Source organism: Melospiza georgiana, chromosome 1 (genome assembly GCF_028018845.1).
Source record: "Melospiza georgiana isolate bMelGeo1 chromosome 1, bMelGeo1.pri, whole genome shotgun sequence".
In the NCBI taxonomy this organism is placed as follows: domain Eukaryota; kingdom Metazoa; phylum Chordata; class Aves; order Passeriformes; family Passerellidae; genus Melospiza; species Melospiza georgiana.
This window is the reverse complement of record NC_080430.1, coordinates 111,294,399-111,315,161: the sequence shown is the minus strand read 5'-3', so window position 1 is coordinate 111,315,161 and position 20,763 is coordinate 111,294,399. Positions and strand designations below refer to the sequence as shown.

Here is a 20,763-nt window from a genome sequence, read left to right as displayed (position 1 = left end):
TCCTCACAAGAAATATGGTTGTGTTGTGTGCCATTGCTATGCCTGATTAGCTGTGCTTGTAGGGTGTCATCTGTTTGTTTCCTGTTTGTGAATGTTCAAGACTTTTGTCTAAGGGACTCTGATTATGCTGAGAGTGAATAAAAAAAATCTTGCCACCTTTTTCTTTCAGATACTAAACTGGCTAGCAGAGAGCGAGCGAAGTTGTGTTTTAAAGCAGTGAGGTGCAAAAACTCAGAAGGTAGGTATTTTCCTGAATGTGGTAACTTTTTGAAACAAGATACTCTTTTGGATACTGTATGCTGAAGTTGTGACTTCCCATGATGCTAAAACAGTGCTTTCTCTTTTTATCCCTTAGAAAATTACACATTTGCAGATATTGTCTTTGGAAATGAGCAGGTAGGTGGATGGGTACAACTGCGTATTTTGTCTTTTGTAAGGTGTCCCTATCATGTGACAGGACAAAGAGGTGGTAAGGTAACTTAGGCTGGCTTGTAGTCAGGAATATTAGGATCCCAGCTCCATAGCTGAACTACTTTGGAATTACATTACAATGCTGGCTTTTTTGCTAATACTTTTCCTTCCTTTTCAGCTCTTTGGAGTAGTTATTTTAAATGTGTCCCAGGCCTCTAGTTTTCTAGTAGAGGCCTGCAGATATTAGATTCTTGTTCTTAATTATACTTTTACTAAGACAGGCTAAAAGTTCTAGTTACAACTTATTTGAAAAACTGGAAAACTAATGGATCTTGGTTCCAGAATTTCAAAACTACTACAGGAGGTTGCAGTGAATTCAAGGAGTCTGGTTTTCTAGAAGTTTAGGATCCTAGACTACCATGCTCTTCTAATCTTTTTTAAACACACAGATAGTGAATAATCCTCTCAGTAAATGATCTTGATACAACAAATGCTTTCTCAAAACCTGAGGAAAGTAGGCCTCTTGCATTAGATCATAAATTTGCATAGTGGATTTAGTCAGTTGAATGACAGATTGCTTATTTTATGCTGAGCATACATTTTTCCTGTATTGAGCTTTTAAAGCCAAAGAAAACCTATTCACTGCCATTTCATTTCATAGGCATATAAATTGAAGTCAGGACTAAAAATCTGAGGTAGATGATACTTCTGTGCATTTTAGAGTTGGAATCTGAGCTACAGGAGCTTGAGCTTTCCTTGAGAACATTTTATTACAGTGGAAAGATGGGGAGGGAGTGAGTCCTCCCTTCTGAACAGTGTCTCCAAAGGTGGATTTTCTCCCTGGGTATCAGCATTCTGCTGGTGCAATAATTATCAGCTTTGCAACAGCATATTCTGGAAAAGCTAGCAATTTTGAAAGGAAGGGGTTGCAAAGCCAAGTTCCTTACTTACCTTGTTGCATCCAACAGGACACAGTATCATTGCTCTTAGAAACCAGTTTCTTTGCCAGGCTTTTGGTGTTGGAAGAGCTTGGTACACATGACAGCACAGTGTTTCTGTTTGTGCCATGTACCTGTGGGGATGTGCTGTGCACATCTATTATCTCTGCTATTGCTAGCAAAATGTATGTTTCTAACTTAGGTAAATAATTCTAGCTAAGCTGAGGAAAATATTAGTAAGCAAAAATTACTTTTGTGTGACTTAGTTGGATGCTGCAGCTCTCTTTAATAGATTTGATATATCACAGTAGACTGCTTTGTGGTAATAATCAAAGCTCCTATTTCCAAGTTTGATATTTGTATTTCTAAACTAGCAAGTTATAGCACTGTGTTCCCTATATTACCTTTAGCAGCCCTTTAGCTATTCTGATCTCTAACAGGTCAGGCACAGAAACCAAGGTGTCTGGCATCCTGTAGCTTTGCAAAGGGAAGCCCACTGGGATAATGGAACTGAAATGCTACAATGATGAGCTAGCTCTGTTAGAGCAACTTGAGTCAGCTCACATCCTGTTCTCAACACTTTCTTATCTTTTTTCTCTTGTAGATAATAAGTTCAGCCAGTCCTTGTGCAGACTTTTTTTTCCAAAGCTTATCCTCTGAATTTAAAAGAACACATGTGCAATCTCATACTCATGCATCTCAAAGGGCAGTGAAACAATCGTTTGATGAAACAGTGAGATTGATACAAAAATGCAGTGAAGTTGATTTGAACATTGTGGTACTGTGGAAGGTAAGTATGGTTGTGGCCTTTGTGGTAATTTGGGCATGAAACATTACAGTTAGAAAATAATTTCATGTGGTATCCTGAATTGTCAGGCATATACATATGGAATTTATGGGTGAATTTTTTTTCCTGAAAACAATCAAACAAGCTATAACGATGCCAGCAGCAAAGATAGTCTTAGTATCTATTACTATAATAAGTGTCCCTACATTACTCTGGATGCACCCAGTTCTTCTAATCTCTCTTTCAAAAGAGAAAATTACAAAATCTTAAACTAAGAGACTTATTAATGCTTGATCTTACAGAACTGTAAGAGCAACCCAGTCTGTTTTGAAGAAGAGTCTCATTTGAAGCAGTGGAAATTAGCAGAAATATGTCATGCTAGCCTATTAGTTTTGATCAGTACAGCATGTTCCACCTAAGTTAGGGAGCGGTCAGTAATTCTGTGTTATGACTCCTATGATAGTTTCTGGTCTGCAAATGTCTTTGTATTATGTTCTGTAGGCATATGTTGTGGAAGACAGCAAGCAGCTTATTTTGGAGGGCCAGCATCATGTTACCCTTAACACTGTTGGGAAGGAGGCCTTTTCATTTCCTCAGAAGCAGGTAATCTGCTGTGAAGTTTTCCTTTACAATTGCTTCTTGCTGTAAACAGACGTAATGAATTCCCTAGTATGTAAGTGGAAGCTTTTGTAGAATCTTAACATCAGATATGTGTTATTACTAAATAATTCAGACTGACAAACTCCAGGTTTGCTTAGTCCTCTGTATTGAACTAGCCAGGCCCAGTTGAAACATGAGAAAAGCAATATGCAGGTAAGCATGTTGATGAGCTGTTGTTGAGGTAAAGTCGTCTTTGGTGTTTCAGGTAGAACTAGAAACTTGTTAATGGCACGAAAGGTAATGATTATTACATAAAAAAGTTAATAGTAAAATGGTGAAGTTTGTAGTTGTTTTGCTTGATGAAAGAAAGCATCATCTGTAAGAAACTGTGGGTGGGTGTCTTCTGGTACATGAATTGATAACAACTAACGAAGTTACAGATAAGGTTCTGTAAAAATGTCTGTACTAAATGCAGTTTATGTGGATGAAGAAGACTAATGTTCAGAATAAGAGGAAATACGTATTGTGCTTGTTTAGATTTCTCCTGAGCAGCATATTGCTGTTCCCTCTTGTTTTGGTGCCATGCTTAATATTTTTACCAATATTGCAGACATAATATTTAGCTTTTAGTGAGCTCCTAAAGTTGCAGCAAAGAGTACTATGTACTAATTTTGTCAAGAAAACAATACAGAACAAATGTCTTCCTATAAATGCCATGCTATAATGCAGGTAGTGAATTACTCTGAAGCTGTGCATTCGGCTTTGGTTCGTCAGCCTTTAAGTGTTTGTACATTGCTAAGGTAATTTTTTCCACTTAGTTATTTGTGCTATGAAATAAATGGTAATTGGCACACGTGCTCTAGCTATGCTGAGGTGTACAAGAGGCTGTATTAATCTAATGACAACTGCCCCTCAGGTATTCCTTTCCCTGTCTTAATGTATATGTAGAACTGTAGATCACACTGTAGACATCTAAGGTTAGGAGACACAATACTGTGAGCTTCTGATCTCATCAAGTTCTGATTCTCAAATGAATAGGAAGAGAAAATAGAAATTAATCACATCTGCATCCTAAAATAAACAAATGACTGAATAGTATGGGTAGAAATTCACATTTCTTGTAGACTGGAACTCTGTCTGTATCACAATCAATTTCAAATTAAAGAAATTGATCCTGCCGCTAGCATCAAGGAGGATCTATATGTACTCTCAATGCTTTTTGAATATATGCTACTGTATTAGCATTCTCTGTCTAAAATCTATTTCCAATCAGGTTTTATTACATCTATCTTCGTATAGACTGTACATTGATTATTGTATTCATTTCCTTAAACATGAGGAGCGCACTTCTTTTGAAGCATTCTGTAATTTGGTTGGGAACAAGAAGGCATCTGCATTGTCATGCAGTTGAAATCTGCTATAAGAGTAATTGATTGTTGAGGTTTTTTTAATAAAGGTGTAAATTCTGTGTCCTCATGATAACCAAAGCCCAGAGTTAGCATAAATTTTAAGAATCTATGATCTCAGGATTGCTAAGAATTGAGAAATTGCATATCCTCACATACTACTTAATTTAATTGGCTCATAATAGTGTGGGGAGAGCAGATAGACTGCTTTGAGGTGGGAGGTGAGGTGTAACAATTAATTGATTTGAGACTTTGCAGCAGTTTGCTTCATTCAGTCCACATTTCAGAATTAAAAGACTCCCCAAAACAGAATTAAATTAAGCTAGATATAGAAAATAATGTACTTAATCTCTTAAGAGGTGTATATTGTCTTTGAATTATTTTGCTCTTTTAAAGTAACACAAGCAGTGAAAAGCTGTGGTGGGCAGTGGTAGAAAATCCCAAACTCAAACACTACCTCTAATTTAGTATTTTCAGTGTATAATTTTGTCTTATAAGCCTGTATTTATTCTCTTAAGTCATGAACAGGGTTGGAAACTACTCTAGATTGTTTCTGATTTGCCTTGTGCCGACAGTATTGAAGTTGGTTGTTTTCTGAGGACTGAACAGCAGAGGGAGATGGAGGTTCATGCTTTTTACCAGCACATATGGGTTACCAGTTCATAAATGATAGAGGGCTGCTCTGATCTGGGGGGAAAAAAAAAATAATTCCTGACTCTGAACAGAGTGTCACCTAGGATGCAAGAGTCCACTGTCTGCATTTATTGCTGAGTTTTGTTTGTTGCTTCTCTACAGTGACTTTCTTCTTGACTTCCTTAGTTTCATGCTGTTGTATGCAGCAAAGGAATTTTTGTCTGTCTGTCAGACACAGACAATTATCCCCAGCCCAAAAACAGTCATACAGTGGACACTGACGAAACATGAACAAAATTCCTCTCTGACCCCCCCCCTTTATTTCTTTTAGTCCTCTGAGAAATGGCTCAGATCTTAGCCACATTAATCAAACAACTCTGTTGAAAAAAATGTGATCACTTACTTTATATTTTGGTCAAATTCTCTGTACTGGTTAGCTTCTGCTACATTGTCATTTGTGGCATATCTTAGATTAACTCTTTGCCAGCTTCTAAATATGTAGTTTGGATTCACAGAAGCTTCTACTACTGTTCAGGGAAACAGTAGAAACAAAGCTTCAGTAAAGCACTGTAGTGAAGAACAGGAGATAGATATTTTTCAGCACTGTTATGTTTAAGTTGTTCCAGCAGTTGCTGCTAGATTGGTAGTTGGGTGAACTGACATAAATTCATCCTCATATGTCTGTAAGATGTTAGACTGCTGACTGAGCCATGGTCATGGGTGGTTACTTCTGCTTGGATCCTTGTGGGACGTTTAATGCACAACAGGGATGTGGAACAGGCAGCAGGGTGCAATTATTCCTGTACCACAGTAGCATAACTTGCTATAGTATTTGATAAAACCAAGATATAACTTCTGGTTACAGTGGGGCTTGGGGAAAGGCTGAAACGTTTTTCTGGGTAAAATTTCTATATGTACCAACATATTAAAAAGGTAAGCAGCAGTAAAATTCTGTACAAGTTTTTTAATGCTCAAATTCATGTGCTCCCTTTTCTTCCATGTTTGTTCAAAATATAATTAGAGATACTAATCCTTTTTCATTCCAACCACTACAATAGCTATAACTTTAAAGCTGGTTTTCTGTCACTAAATAGAGATGTTTTTTGTTCCTGTTTGCACTAGAGTTTTTTTGTATAACAAAATAGCACTACTTTTGAGCATAGGCTACTGGACAGCATAGACCTACCAGGAGATGTGACAATCTACTTACAATCTTACTTAGAACTTTTGTGTTCTAGAAGTTTGGAGTCATAACGTGCAGTGTGCTGAAGGAACACTTGCAGAATATTGACTTCGTTAAAGTGTTTATGTGTTTCATATAGAAATCTCTCTGGATTATATGGAAAACATTTATCTTCTTATCCTTCCTCTCATTTGTATTTTTGAAAAAAATGTGCTTTGGCTAAAAGTAGGGGAAAAAATGCTAAATATAGTTTTTTGCCTTGAATCAGAAGGTGCCACAAAGTGATATGTTAATAGTCACAGGCAACAATATACGAAGAAAAAAAAAATCACATAAGGTGTAAATAAAGTGAATTGCTTTGAATAGATTCATTTCAGGCCAAGTAATAAAAACCTCACTTATAAATTCAGTTAAGAATTTGTAAATTAGGGCTGTTTTTTTCAACTATGGTACTGCTGTAGGTTTTGTTTCTCTTCTGAAACATGCTTTTTGGAATCAAGTAGTTTTAACTGAAAGTCACCTTAAAATTGCACTTGAAATACAGCTACTCTGTCTCTTCTTCTTGACCTCTCTGCCTTAAATTAGTGAAAGGACAAAAACTTAAATGCGTTAAACATCCAGTCACAGTTAGGGCTGTTGATTAATATTATTTCTTACTGCTCTCTTCCCTGTTTTTCTAATCTGGTGAATTCAATCCAAAAGATTCTGAAAGTTCAGTGTAATATGGTGGGATAGAAGTAGTAGTGGAAGTAATAGGACATCTGACACACTTCTGGTTTGCAATGACTTCTCACCAAAGGAAGGTGAGAAGCAGCCTAGAGGTTTGTCATTTGAATGTTGGCATGTTGGGAATAGCATCTGTCCTTTCCAGGTGTGCTTCAGGACTGCACATGATGTTCTGGGCTGCATGTTTAGTCCTGTGAATTAGACCAGTGGTAGTCCAAAGTAAAATCCATAGAGAGAATAATTTTAGGTAAGACAGCTTCTTGAAATATATGCAGCTTAGTGAGTCAGCAACAGTTTGATTGGAAGCAGAAATTCTTGAAATGTAGGAGAGGGGTAGGGTTTAAGTAACTGTTTTTTCCTATTACTGGAAGTGACATCTTTTGCTAGTTCAGGACTTTTTTTACAGAATATGTGGGAGGAGATGCTTGAATAAAACAAGATTATTGGAAGGATTTAAGACTTTCCTTAAACCACCTCAGTAGAGGAAAAGCAAAGTTCTTAAGGGTAAATGAACATCAAGAGGTGAAATACACATTTTTCACTCTGTTGTATCAATTAATAGAGCAGATACAGTACCAGTTTGGGAGATCTGGCTTATATTATTGTCATGAATGAAATATTACAGGTAGTTGCAATATTTGATCTGCTGTTTTACCCATTATGGACTGCAGAGCTGAAGGAATCTGTTTTCAAATGCACTATTTTTTTCTTTATATCAGTAAAATACTGTTCCTGGAGTTCTCATTTCTGTAAGTTGAGAGCTACAATGAATATGGATGAGTCACATGTTGAAGGAAGCAACTTAAAACTGGGGTTTTAAAATAGAAATTCTCAGATCTAAAATGGGAAAGGGAAAAAAAGCACATAATTTAGATGTCTCACTACTGCTTTTGTATATTCTGCTTTTACTTATGCTTAGTTCCATTCAAGAGTTTCCTGTTTAGGTTTTCTTCTGTGCTGTGCATACTGGTCCCTTGTATTTGACTGAGCACATCAATCCTTTTGGCTACTTATGACTTGTGGTTTATGGTGCACATACACTGATCTTCTGTACAACTTGGAAGTCAAATTACAGTGCTTAACTTTTCTTGGTGTGCTTAAGGGCACATTGACCCAGTCTCTAAGAATATTGTTTATGAAATGGAAAACTTTAGGTTGTGTAATATTTGGTATAAAAAACTTCAAAAGTGACTGTGTGTGAAGATACCATCACTTCTGTCTGTCTGATGGAAAGGAAGAACTTCTCAATTTGAAAGTGCATTCTAAGATATTAAGGAATGTGTAATGGGTAGATCTGTCTGTTACATCTATTTAAAGAGGCTTTGAATTGTTAAAATGTTGCTTTTTCAACTTTTAGCTAAACATAATTGTAGGAGAGATCTGAAACTGGTGTGAATGACTAAAGCACCATTTCAGAAGTGTATATAGAGATGATTGATAGCTTTTTCAAACTACCAAAATACCAGACTCTAATGGTTGGGACTTTCTTGTAACACAAATGAGCAAAGATGTGGAGATTATTCTACTTGAATTAGAAATCTTCTGTCTAGTTTTGAGTGTATTTGTTTGAAGCTGGCCTGTGTAAATGGCTTTGGGCACCAAGAAGCTTTCTAAAAACAGAAAACAACTTTCTAAGCACCAGTTGTGCAGTTTGTAGCTCTAGGAACATGGCGGAGTTCTGGTGCTAATGCTTGTTGTGTATTTTTAGGCAAAACCAAAAAAGCTTTAAAATGCAGCTATAAAATGTAAAACAGAAACACACACCCCTCTTCCAACCTCTTCAAGTCAAGCCTCTCTACCAGTATGTATAGATAAGACACTCAAGTTGCACTATAACTGTTTTTTGAAAGGGACAATCCTAACTATTGATGTGACTTTCTTGTATGCAGCCTATGCTGGTTACTGGAGCTTGTGACACTTCCGGAGGCTTTGCAAAGAACCACACTGAGTCAGCAAGCTGATTTTAGGGGTCTGATTTTTTTTTTTCCCTTTTAAAAGGCAGTACTTCACTTGGGCTGATAATCAAGGTGTTCAGCAATAAAATATCACCTGTTCAGTTCTTGATTTTTCTTTTGCTTTGTGAGTATAAGGCTGTTACTGCTTGGTGTGTATTCTTGAAGGGAAGGCACAGGTGCCAAGTAGATGTGGGCTTTTGGTTTGGTTTTTTTAAGCCTTGATCCAATTTCACAAGCTCCAAAGTAGGGCAGGAGTTTAATGCATTCTTAAACTTAGCATTTTTTAGCAGTCTCTAGGTAGCTTTCTGATCTGTATGCACATCTTCTTGGTTATTGTTTGGAAGTCATTAATTCTTTCCTGAACCATTCATTAGGTAAGAGAAAAATGGGCTGAATGTTGTATCTTAGCCTTTGTTCTAGGTACACAATCACAAAAAGCATAGAGTCTGAGCAGCTAAACTTGGAGAGACAGACATCTTTTCTGACTCTCACACCAGAAGGTAGCTGAAATTAAGGTTTAGTTCTGCTGGAAAATGATTAATTTTGCTGCTTTGCAATCCTTCATCAGAGGTGTAATATTAGAACTAAAGGTTGGAAGTATTAATAGCACTCTGCACTTTCACCAGTAAATGTTTCTGCTGCATTTCATGATGTTCTTGTCTACTTGTAGAGGTAAATATTCGTATTTGTCTTTTGTAGGGTTTTAAAAAAATACTCGGGAATTCTGATTGGGAGGACTTGGAACAGGTAATTGACTCTAGGGCAAACTACAGTATGTAGGGTATTGCTGTGTGGTTGAAGGCAGCCTTGAAAATTGGTTGGACTGTTATTTGAGGGGAGAGAATAATTTAAATGAAAACCTGTAATCTCTGCTGTGTTTTGTGCTGTCAGTTTGCAGTGTTAGGGTGGGATGGAAACACCAAATTTATTCAACACTTAAAATATATTTTATTGTTACTATAGAATATCTTTTTTTCTTCTCAAATTACTTTTGGAAAAAGCTACTCTTCCTTTCAAAGGGAAGACTTACAAGCCTGTGAAAACATTTGGTGTCTTCCTGGTGTTATCAGCACAGTGACTAAGGTGTTCACACACATTTCCAGATGCCCCAGTGTGTTTGGTTTTTAAATCAGGTTTCATTGCCTGTACTGTTTCTTTTCAACTTGGAAGGTACAATTTATCACCTTTTAATGAAAAGTATTAACTTTATTATACTGTACCAACTTACTGGTGGCTTTTTAAAAATCTAGTTTCATGTGTTTTTGGTAGGCAGTGACATTTACTGCTGCAAATTATTTTTTTCCTTTAAAGATAGATTTTCTGCAGAATAGGTTCATAAGGAAGTACTAAAGGGCAGCCCCTTCCTGAATAAATCCTGCTCACAAACCAGATTAGATGATGTTGGACAGAAACGCTGCACCAAATGCAGGCTGGTTGCAGCTTTCTGTATCACTTAATTTCTGCTTCAGGGACTCATTCCATCCAAAGGATTAGGGGGAATCCCAAGTAGTGTGTTAGAGCTTGTCTTGGGCTTTCAGCTCGGGACAAAAGGGTAACTTTCATATCTGCAACTGCTTGTTATGCAATTTCAAAGAAACTCTGTTATTCAGTCCTTCTGTCAGTGTTCACACATTCCTGTAAATTTCTGTTTGCTTTACTTTGGATCTGTTCTGGGTAACTTGTGCATTGGCTTTCCTGTTTTGAACTTCCTAGGGCAGGTGATGAATTTTTTTGTTGTTAGTTATAGCTGCTGAACAGGGAGCAGTGTAAATGCTGTCCCTTTTCTCTAGAAGGCAAACCCAAGCACTAGCAAACCACTGCAACAATAGTGTGCTTTTGTGAAACTTGCACAGATAGTGTTTTCATAAGCAGCTGTGAAATCTGTCTGAAAAGAGGGTAATAGATAAATCATACCAGTTCCTCGTCCGGCATGCTTAAATTGAAACCACCTTGGAAAAAAATGTGAGCATTCATAATGCTGCAGATTTGTTTCCCTTATGAGTTATAGTTCATAATGGAGAATTGTAACTTCTGTGATTAGATTTCTCATACCTTATGTTACTATTTTCAACGCTATCCTAAATTTGTTTCAGGAACTACCAGAAACAGTTCTCTTGAAGTTTTTTCGACCAGAGAACACGCCGGTACCTGCAAGACCAACACCGGAGCAGCTTTCTAATCTTATTAAGACAAGTCTTCATTATCCAGAATCTTTTAATCATTCTTTTCATCAAAAAAGGTTAGTGAAACATTACCTTTAGAAACTTTAAAAATATTGTTAATTAGACATAAATCCTTTTGAGACTTGCTGTGTGCGTTATGGTATTAAAGTCTGGTATGCAAGTGTGAAATGTTGTTAACTTTTTAAACTCACTGCTTCAGAAGTTTATAGATAAAATGAAAGTTTCCTGTAAAAAAGGATAGACTGTAACACCATAGCTCACAGTTTTAATGTAATGTTACCAAACTTACTGAAAAAAAAGAAATAGTCTGCTCCCTTTGTGTTTATTTTTGTTGTCAGAGCAGACAGTGTGATTTCTTTGAGCAGCCAGACAGAAAGAAAGATGCACTTTTAGCTAAAAGGAGCTGTTAATGTCTATAACATCTCACTTGCCAAGATTAGCTGCACGTGGTTCCGACTTACGTCAGAAGGAAAAGTGGTAACAGTTCAGATCACTGGGGCTTGTGCCCTGGAAGAATATCAGTATTAACCTTTCAAAAAGCCTGCTGCTAGAGTGAATTGGTTGGAGCCTGTAAAATCTACGAGTCTTTCAAAATTGTAATGATATGAACAAACACCCTGGCTTAAGTTCTGAACATTCAATGGGTTGTACTTGAAACATGAAGGTACCTATTTAGGCCTGAGTTGTTGTATCTGAAAGCTCTACTGTGCTACAGTTTTTTATAACAATTCATGTAAGTTGTCTAAAGAAAGGGATTTGTTTCTAAAATCTAATGTTTAAATGTTCTATAAGGTGGTATATTTTAATGACAGTGATTTAATGACTTGCATTATTCTTGTAGGACATTGACCCTTTATTGATTAGAGTCTCTAATTGTTCTTTTCTTACAATTCAAGTTTAGAATATTTAAAGTGTTTAGGCAATGGCAAGGAATTCCAGTGACACAAATCACTTGCTGAATACATAGAGCTGTTTTACCTGCAGTAGTTTGTGTTTCTGCCTGTTGATATCTTGGGGTCTTTCTTGCTCCAGCATTATTTACAAAAACAATAATAGTAATTGTGAACAAGCAGAATATCAATTAACTGTATTAGTTTTATTTAGTATAAAGGCCTGCATTAAATCCAGGTATACATGTGCTATCTGTTCTGGTTGAGCACTGTTCAGGTTATAACTTATGGCCCAGTGTCAGCAATTCCTCTATGGGAGGCAGTGCAGAAGAAAAGTATCCAGTCAAAGTGTGCTGACCAGAAATTCAGAATATAGTGTACTGGACCATGTTATCCCATTCTGGTATGTCTCATGTCAAACAAGCAGATTTCCTGTAAACTGAGATGGTATTTATGCTTTTTGTCTCCTTTCTCAGCTGGATGAAGGGAGGTAGTAACTTAATTTGGCCTAAATGAGCCAATCCAGTTTGCCTTAATTGACAGCTTTTATTATAAGTAGCTCTATTCAGTATAAATGATTATATTTCTATCTACATTGGCATAATTGATAACTACATATAAATTCTGTGTTATGGAAATAATTTTAACTATTTAAGAGTATAATTAAGACTATCCAAAATTAGATTTTTTTGTCTTTAATGTAGAACTGTTTCTCTTTGCAGCCTCTGTCTGGTACCTGTCACTCTCCTACTTTCCAATTGCTCCCAGGCTGTTGTAGATGTGATGATTGATTTGCGGCATAAACCAACAAGGTAGTGTGCAAATGTTAATCAACCAATATTTTTAAGAACTCTTCCTAGCTTGGAGAGTCTTGTAATATTTTAACTATATTGAATATCTAGAATAGGATTTTTTTCTACGGTGGCTTCTTTGAAAGAATTGAAGTTGATAAAGGTCTTATGCAATTAACTGTGAGTCTTCAGTCTCTGCTAAGACAGGGCCTTTAATTGTGGCTCTTGAGTTAAAACTTGGCAGATCTTTTCTAGAGAAAGATCTTTTCCACCAGTGAAATAGGAGCTTCATCAGCCTTTTTTAAACAAAAGTTGTTAGGTTTTTATTTTTTAAATTCTGAATAATTCGTAGACCTCCCACAATTTGGCCTTGTGTAAAATTTTGTAGAACCTTGGATATTTTTAAGACTTCATCTGGGTTTAGCAGCTGATTCTTATGACTGCCTTTTTGCTCAGTACTGTAGTAGTATGTGGGAAAATATTATCATTGAGGAAGTGTTCATGAGTTACTTCTAAAAGTTTCACTGAAGATTTTTTGTGGGATAGAGAATTCATTACCATGATATCTATACCATTGTAATTCTACCACTTCTGTTTAAACAAGGCAACTTCAATTCATGATTAATGCAGGTCACAGCTCCCCTTCTGCCCTCTTAGGTATAATACTACCTAGTCTGTTTGCCACCAGGAAGGGGAAGAAAGATTGTGAAGACATTGCAGGGGCTTAGTCATGGGGGAGCAGTGGCTTCTTGCCAACAGTCCATGGAGCCAAGTAAGATTTTAAAAGCCCAGAGCCCAGAAATGGAAGACAGAAAACTTAAGTGTAGTTTACTTTTCAGGTACAGTTAGGCAGCCAGTCACTGATCTGTTTTTTCACAAGGTAGTCATATTGTGTTACACTGGGAGGCGTGTCCTAAGACAGTGTACTCCTCATGTACCTTGAAACTGCTTTAAAAGAAAGCTCCCTCATGCTCTCTCCTAATGTGTCAGTGCGATGTCTCTAAAGCAGTGTATGTCCATTTTGACTATTCCTGTGTGACATGCAGTCTGATTTAACTCTAGCTCATGGGACAGACCTAAGAATGCCTGAAACAGGAATTCCTTAAACTATGAAAATTTGAATATTGTTACTACATTTAGTGTTAGTGTTATGTGCCAGTTATGTAGAAAGCTGAGAATACACTGAGTTCTTCATTATATACATCTGTGTGTAATTAATGTCCTGTGTATAGTGTACAGTACATTAGGAACCAAAGAAATGCATTAAATGTTTGTAATGATTCATCTGAGCTAAGGGGAGAGCCACTCTAAGGATTTTTAAGTGAGACAGAGAATATTAAAAAATATTTGGTAAGACTCAGAGTTCAATTGAGCTGATTGAAAGACATAAACATCCCGAAATTTACCCAAGGGTATCCTAGATACTCTGAGTCTGCATGTGTTTATGTATTTGTGGGAATGAGTGTGAGTGGATAGGGATGTAGTAGGAAAGAAGACAGACACAGGTGATTTTTTTTTTTAAGTTGTATTACAGTATCTCGATAAAATGCTAAGTGGAGTTCTGTCTGTAGCTATGATGTCAGCTGCTAATCCTTACAAAGTCCAGCTTTGTCTTGCTAGAAAACATGCTCTTAAAGATAAGGAGGGTTTGCAGAACAAAGACAGCCGTATGCATTTGGGGAAGGCAGTGATTTAAGGGTAGTGATTGTAGGCAGGCAGTCAAAAAGACTCAGCAGCATCAAAGACAAATGGCAGTTGGCACTCATCCAAGGAGAACCAGAATAGTAACATAAGTTCCCTACTGACTTCTGAAAAATTTCTAGAAAGTATCAGTCTTTGTAAGGGCCTGGTGAGGGGGGAACAGTGCATTCTGCAATCTTAGAAAAACTTGGAGGGAGTCCTGTAAATAGATAATACATACTTCAAGTGCAGAGAATTAACATTTTTATCCTTTTTTTTTTTTCAGCTCCGAAGCACTAGAAATACATGGATCTTTTACGTGGCTTGGGCAAACACAGTACAAGCTTCAACTTAAAGGCCAGGAGGTCTATAGCTTGCAGCTCAAAGCTTGCTTTGTTCATACAGGTGTCTATAACCTTGGAACCCCCAGAGTATTTGCCAAGCTCGTGGACCAAGTTACTTTGTTTGAAACAAGTCAGCAGAACTCCATGCCTGCACTGATCATTATCAATAATATCTGACCACTTCCTGAAAAAAAGCACTAAAAGAAAAAATAAATGGGATTCTTTTCTTACATTGCTGGTTGACATTTTGCTGCAGTTTTTTTGGAATAGCACCTCAAACATCTAACTTGTTACTAAAGATCGTGTAGAAAAGAAAATAGCAAAATATTCAGATGACTTGTCAGTTTGTTTCTCGATGCAATGCACGTTGGACTGAACATATGTTTATCCTTTTATAATGTATTTCTTCTCTGGTAATTAAGATACTCATAAAATACTCTAACTGAAGATCTGAACATACTTGTATGTCCAATGCCCTGTCAAAAATGCAGCTTGACTGCTGTTACAACTTCCAGCATGGTGTGTTTAATATTTGTGGCTGTATTAGGATATGATTCAGGAAGAAAACCTCATTGGCTTTTTCCTGTCTGAAGCCATTAGTCATGGTAAATCCCAACCTTACTGTGAAGTTCAATAAGGTCTCTCAATTCCATTTCTGATTCTCGGTTCTTTAGTTTAAGACTTTGGTTTCATATTTATAGAAACTGGTGAAGTTTCAAGGTTTACATAAAAGTCCACCTAGGATGTTTAAAAAAAAATTTGAACCAGTTTGAGTATTTTCTCATTCATCTCAAAACAGAAGGCACTATTTCACAACCATGAGATTGTCATTTAAATTGTCACTTACTTTATTATGTAACTATAACAACTGATCTGTTTAAAAAAAATCTACTCAAGATTTTCAAGAAATGTATTATATTTATAACAAATGTACTGTAAATAGAATAAAGCATACACCATATTCACTGTATGGACTGGTGGCCTTTTTGCTTTCCTTTGCATACAGCTGTAGCAATCCACAGGTGCTGCTGCTGTCACAGAACAGTGCTGGTGCATGAGACAGTGCATCTACTTCTGATGCATTTTATTCTTACTAGGTAAGGCTTCCAGTTTTACTCGTGTTGGGTACTACTGCATGACTGTCTCCAGGACTTTAAACTTTCTGAAAGTCTTGGAGCCCATTCACAGCACATAACCTTTCACAGTCAAACTTAATAGGGCTGTGGATCATTTTGCTAAATCAATAGAATACTGAAATATTCTCTGTCCATGAATATGTTGCTTCACGCCTCAGGTCCTTTTCTTTTGATGTACAGGTTGAAAGAATAATCTGAAAGGTTTTCAACATTGTAGCCTTAAGCTGTGTCATCATTGCTTTTTCTGTCTTACACCCATTTAGGGGAAGAAAAGTCATTATTGATGCCATTCAGCTGTGCTCTGTAGGCCACAGTGTTATAAGTCACAGTTGGTGTATATTTTAGGACAGCCTGTCCAAAGTGGGTTATCAAGAGCATGATGTTTAGAAACTGGATGAAATAAGAGAGACCCTGTAGAAGGAGTTGGACTTCTCTGATGGAGGCTGGAGGTGGTACAAATGGCAACTCACAGTCAGATCCAGTTGTTGAGCAGTGGCTGACAGGTAAAAAGCAGGTGAGAATTGGAGAATCTCTGAATGACAGAGCAGTGAGATGAGATGAGATAATGCAGGGCAGAGCAGCTCCTGGAGTCTCAGCACTGCAGACCCAAATGCGTAAGCTCTGACGCTCACCTGCGCATCTGAGCCGTCCGTGATTCATCAGTCTGAGACTCAGCAGGAGCTGTGGGTGTCTGGGGGAGGAGGGTCCTTGGTAACCTGCTTTTCTGGATTTCAAATGTAACGGTGGAGCTTTTCCTTTCTTGGAATTGCAGTAGCAATGGTTAGCTGGAGACATGCTTTGTCTCTCCTGGTGTGTCATTAGAAATTCTAAGTGTGTCTTTGGGAGCTCTAAAATCAGTATGATTGCTTAGGAGAGGAACTAGCATGGAAGTAGGGCTAAGCATGCCTCCTTAGTGGATTCTCACACGGGAAACTCTGTGTCCATGTTGTGGCCTTCCAGTGATGATGGAATGTCGCAGACATCTTTTTATGAAAATCCTTTCTTGGGAATTTTTCTTCCTGAAAAGCTGAGAGGCTGCAGGAACAAAATGTAAACAATGATTATCTGCTGCTGTGGAATGCAGCAGGTGGATCTGTGATTGGTCTCGTGCGGATGTTTGGATTTAGTGACCAGTCATGGCAGAGCTGGCTCTCTCTCTCTGTCCAAGCCAGCTGCCTTTGTTATCATTCCTTTCCAGTCTAAGCTTAGCTAGCCTTCTGAGATGAAACTTAGCCTTCTATTCTTTTTACTATAGTTATAATGTAATATATATATCATAAAATAATAAATCAAGCCTTCTGAAATATGGAGTCGAATCCTTGTCTCTTCCCTCATCCAAAGACCACTGTGACCACTGCCACAATGGAAAACAATTCTATTGAAATGATTTGTCTTGCTATTGAGTAAATAAGTAATTTGCAAAGGCATGCTTGTACTTCTGTCATGGCAATGTTGTGGCTCACAATAGATCATAATATCACATCTTACTTTTGAGATAGCTAGAAAAAGCTCTCAAAGACAATGAGTTCTAAGGGTTCTTTTTTGTACTAGGAATCTACTTTCTTGCTACCTTTGTAACATAAAACCATGAAACTTGCCAAGCCGGAGGTTTTGGTAAAAAATAAAATGGCCTGTTTCAATCTGGGGAATATGGGAACAATTCTATCTTGTATTACTTAAAATACAGAAATAATTCCATATACTAATATACATAAAATTAGGCTTTTTTTTGAGCTGAGTAACAACAAACCTGTTCCTGAGATGAGGTGAATTCTGCCATCTCTTCCATACTTCATGGCATGTGTTGCTCCATCCTTTGCTAGGGGAATTCAGGTGGTTTTAAGCTGCTTTGCCAAAAATTGCTGAAATGCTGCATTGACAGGTTACTATTTTGTGGAATGCAAATCTGGAGTGATAGGGTTTTACAGAGTCAGAGTGTCTGAATCTTGTAGGAGATGACTATGATAACATAGGGTCTTGTTCTTTTACTTGTCTCAAGCAGCAATCCCCATCTGCTTCCTCAAAAATAGTAGAAATCATTCTAAATGGAGTATTCATCATCTTTTTAATATTGTGCACCTGTCTTAGCTGAAACTAGGACGGTATTCTATTCTAAAATTGTTTTGAAGGTTATGCTGACAAAGCTGTGGAGTTTTCTGAATTTGTTGCCTTGTCTTGTAACCTAAACTTTTCTATGCTTCAAAACAGGAAAAACAATCATAACTTTAATACTTAAATTACTTATGGACACAAACTCGCTTTGTTTCTATCTGAAATGACATTTTTAAAATCCTGTCTAAATATTGAGTAATGGAATAATGACTTAACTAGCAATAAATATCTAAAAGTTTGTAGCAAAAGCAGTATTAATTGCTTACCTTGTAAACAAAATGGCCATTTACTTACTCTTGTGGTTGGTGTAGTTTCAATTTATTATTGCTGTGTTACTAGAAAAGTGTCTGGCAAATTACATAAGTCATAAACCTCATGGTTTAAGACAGGTAATATTCTCCTGATCCTCAGCATGTGTGAAAACCTGTGCTCCCTAGGAGCTGGTTACAATTCCAGGTTTGGAAGTATGAAAATAATTGGTCTTTGCCACACAACGTGACTTGATGCCAATTAATACAAAATCCACTGAAGCCCCCTTCATTTAAATACAGTTTTGGGAAATTTAAAATCTGCCAGGTTTCTGAAATCGTTCACTTGTCCTGGAAAGACTGTCTGTACAGTGAAACAAGTAGGACTAGACACATAGGGTCAGTGAAAAATTTAGAATGAAAAATGAGGAGAAAAATAAGTACAATTATCTTTTTTATTTAAAATAATAAAACATTAACTTTTTAAGTAGAAAAAGGGCACCGAACCAGTTTATCAATTGCATTTTTATAATACTTTTTTCCTAAATAAAAGGAAATTTTTCTTAATAGATTTCCCAGAGACTTCTAAAAATTCCAGTCAAAACAACTTTTTCATCCTGTTTTTTTTTTTTTTTTACAGTGATAAATGGGGTGGAGAGTATGTAAAAAAAATCAAAAGCAAAATCAGAAACACTGACTGTGATGCCCAAAAATGTTGGTAGTTTGGATAAATTGCAAAAACTGAGATGTACCCACTACAATGGCTTTTAAGATATGACCATTATAGGGAGGGAAGATAAACTTATTATTCTCTCTATCAAGAACTTGATACTTGACTGAGGACAGATTCAGCAACTCAACCTTTTGGTATCATTCAAAGATTCAGGTAAAAATAGCAGGAGGGAAAAATAATGTAAGGAGAGGTTAGTTCTCTGTTTAGAAGCTTCTCAATAGAAGATTTGAAGATCTGTTTCTCTCCCACTGAGTCCTTACACAGAAAGCCAAATAGTGTTCCTTATTATCCCTCATGTCATAGGTCATTGGTAATTATTACTGTCTCTCAGGATCCAAGACTTGAAGCTAACAAAGGAAATGAGCACCAATTTATTTCTAGCTTTGATAGAAACTAGTTTTTGCTCAGGTACAAATGCTCTAGTGGCCTGTGCCTTGAAACATCAGCTTTCCCCCCATAAAAACTTTAGTTTCATTTACTAAATAATTTCATTATGTTTTTGAACAATTTCTAAGTATTAGGAAATTCTACTGTTTCTGGAAGCATAAACTTAGCTGCACTTTAATTTCATTTTTGTGCTAGGATTCTGCCAAGTCCAGTAGCAGAATAGAGAGGTTCAAAGTAAGTGTTCTTTGACAGTCACTCAAATTGTGTGCTGCTCCAGAATAAAGACATAAGATTCCAAGATAAAAACAGAAGAATTTCAAGTTTGGATTCACTGACATAATGAATTTCAGCAGAAATAATACTTGATACCCAAGGTCAGTGTGGGTCCCACTGCATGGGCTGTATTTTGAGCTGTTGCCTAATTTCATTCCCTGTGTAACAGCAAGGCATACATGTGTAGCATGTTTGTTAAGATAAAAAGATAATATAATTAAGTTGTGAGAAAAATTCTGTCAAAGTGCTAGAGTGACTGGAACATGCCTGTGCCCTGGGAAAGAGGATAGTGTATAATAAGAGTAATGAAAATGAAAAATAAAAAAAAGTTGGTTTTCATTATTTCAACCCAGGATCACAATAACCACACAATGTAAAGAATCTTGGTACTATACCAAAGCTTTCTTACTGATCTAATGAGAAAATTTCCCTGCTCTGACTAAATCACAGAATCAACATTTTCATTATTTTTCAGCTGTAAAGGTAAGTACAGCTGTCTTACTGAAAAGCCATCACCCTGTCTGTGAGACTGCCTGGAGAATGCAGCCATGTGGTGCAATGACAGCCACAGTCAGATTAATGGGGGCAGGACTTCAGTATTAAAGATTGCCTTTAATTCAGAATCTGCTGTGACACAGAGCTGTCTACACCAAAGGTGTCACCCAGCCCAGGTGTATCAGAAGTCAGGTCACTGAATTGCAATGAATACAGTAGAGACTTCTGGGTGTTCTTCACTTACTACACTCTTGCTCCAGTGAGATGAGGGATTATTTCTGAGTGAATTAAAATATAAAGATGCCTGCAGTAATGGAAGTCCACTGAGGGAACTTCAGTCTTTCTTCATATGCACATTGCCTTTTCTTCAGTCCCTTGAACAATTTCATGGAAAAAATTACTCTTGTAGAGTAAAAGCCAGGCTGGAACAGATAATTTTTTCAACACTTCTGTTTTTAAAATCGTGAATACATATTAAACACTGAGTGTTTCCTGATCCTATTTAACTCAAGATTTATTTACTACACATTTCTAGTTTACAGGAGTAAATAATTAATTTGTAAAATGTCACTTGGTTAATGAGTTCTGCTAATTGCTTAGTGGTAGCTGAAGAAGTGGAAAAATGAACACAATTTAAAAATTGTTGCTATAGACTATAGCAGTGGATAAATCAATTCAGCTGATGTTTGCAAATGTTATTCCTGTGGGTTTTCCTCTTTGTAAGTTAGAATAGATGTATTGTTCTCCTCCTGATTATTGTGGCATAGTTCCTTTCCCTGTTTCCTCCAGGGTGATGAAAATTCTGCTTAAAAAAAAAAAAAAAAAAAAGAAGAAACAAGAAAACAAGACTGT

At 36.8% G+C, this 20,763-nt stretch overlaps 1 protein-coding gene across 4 annotated transcripts in view; it reads left to right on the top strand.

Annotated features, from left to right (window-relative positions):
* TRAPPC8 (trafficking protein particle complex subunit 8) overlaps positions 1 to 15,497 on the top strand; it is a 52,422-nt gene extending 36,925 nt beyond the window's left edge. For 2 of the 4 annotated variants that reach the window (XM_058029719.1, XM_058029704.1), the window contains 8 exons: positions 170 to 238; positions 356 to 396; positions 1,954 to 2,139; positions 2,638 to 2,739; positions 9,339 to 9,386; positions 10,733 to 10,878; positions 12,435 to 12,524; positions 14,470 to 15,497. In XM_058029719.1, the coding sequence (XP_057885702.1) occupies positions 170 to 238; positions 356 to 396; positions 1,954 to 2,139; positions 2,638 to 2,739; positions 9,339 to 9,386; positions 10,733 to 10,878; positions 12,435 to 12,524; positions 14,470 to 14,704 (917 nt within the window). In that variant the 3' untranslated portion in view covers positions 14,705 to 15,497. The remainder of the gene's footprint in view (positions 1 to 169; positions 239 to 355; positions 397 to 1,953; positions 2,140 to 2,637; positions 2,740 to 9,338; positions 9,387 to 10,732; positions 10,879 to 12,434; positions 12,525 to 14,469) is intronic. The other 2 variants (XM_058029723.1, XM_058029712.1) reach the window with 1 other exon arrangement.
* Positions 15,498 to 20,763: the final 5,266 nt, after the last annotated feature.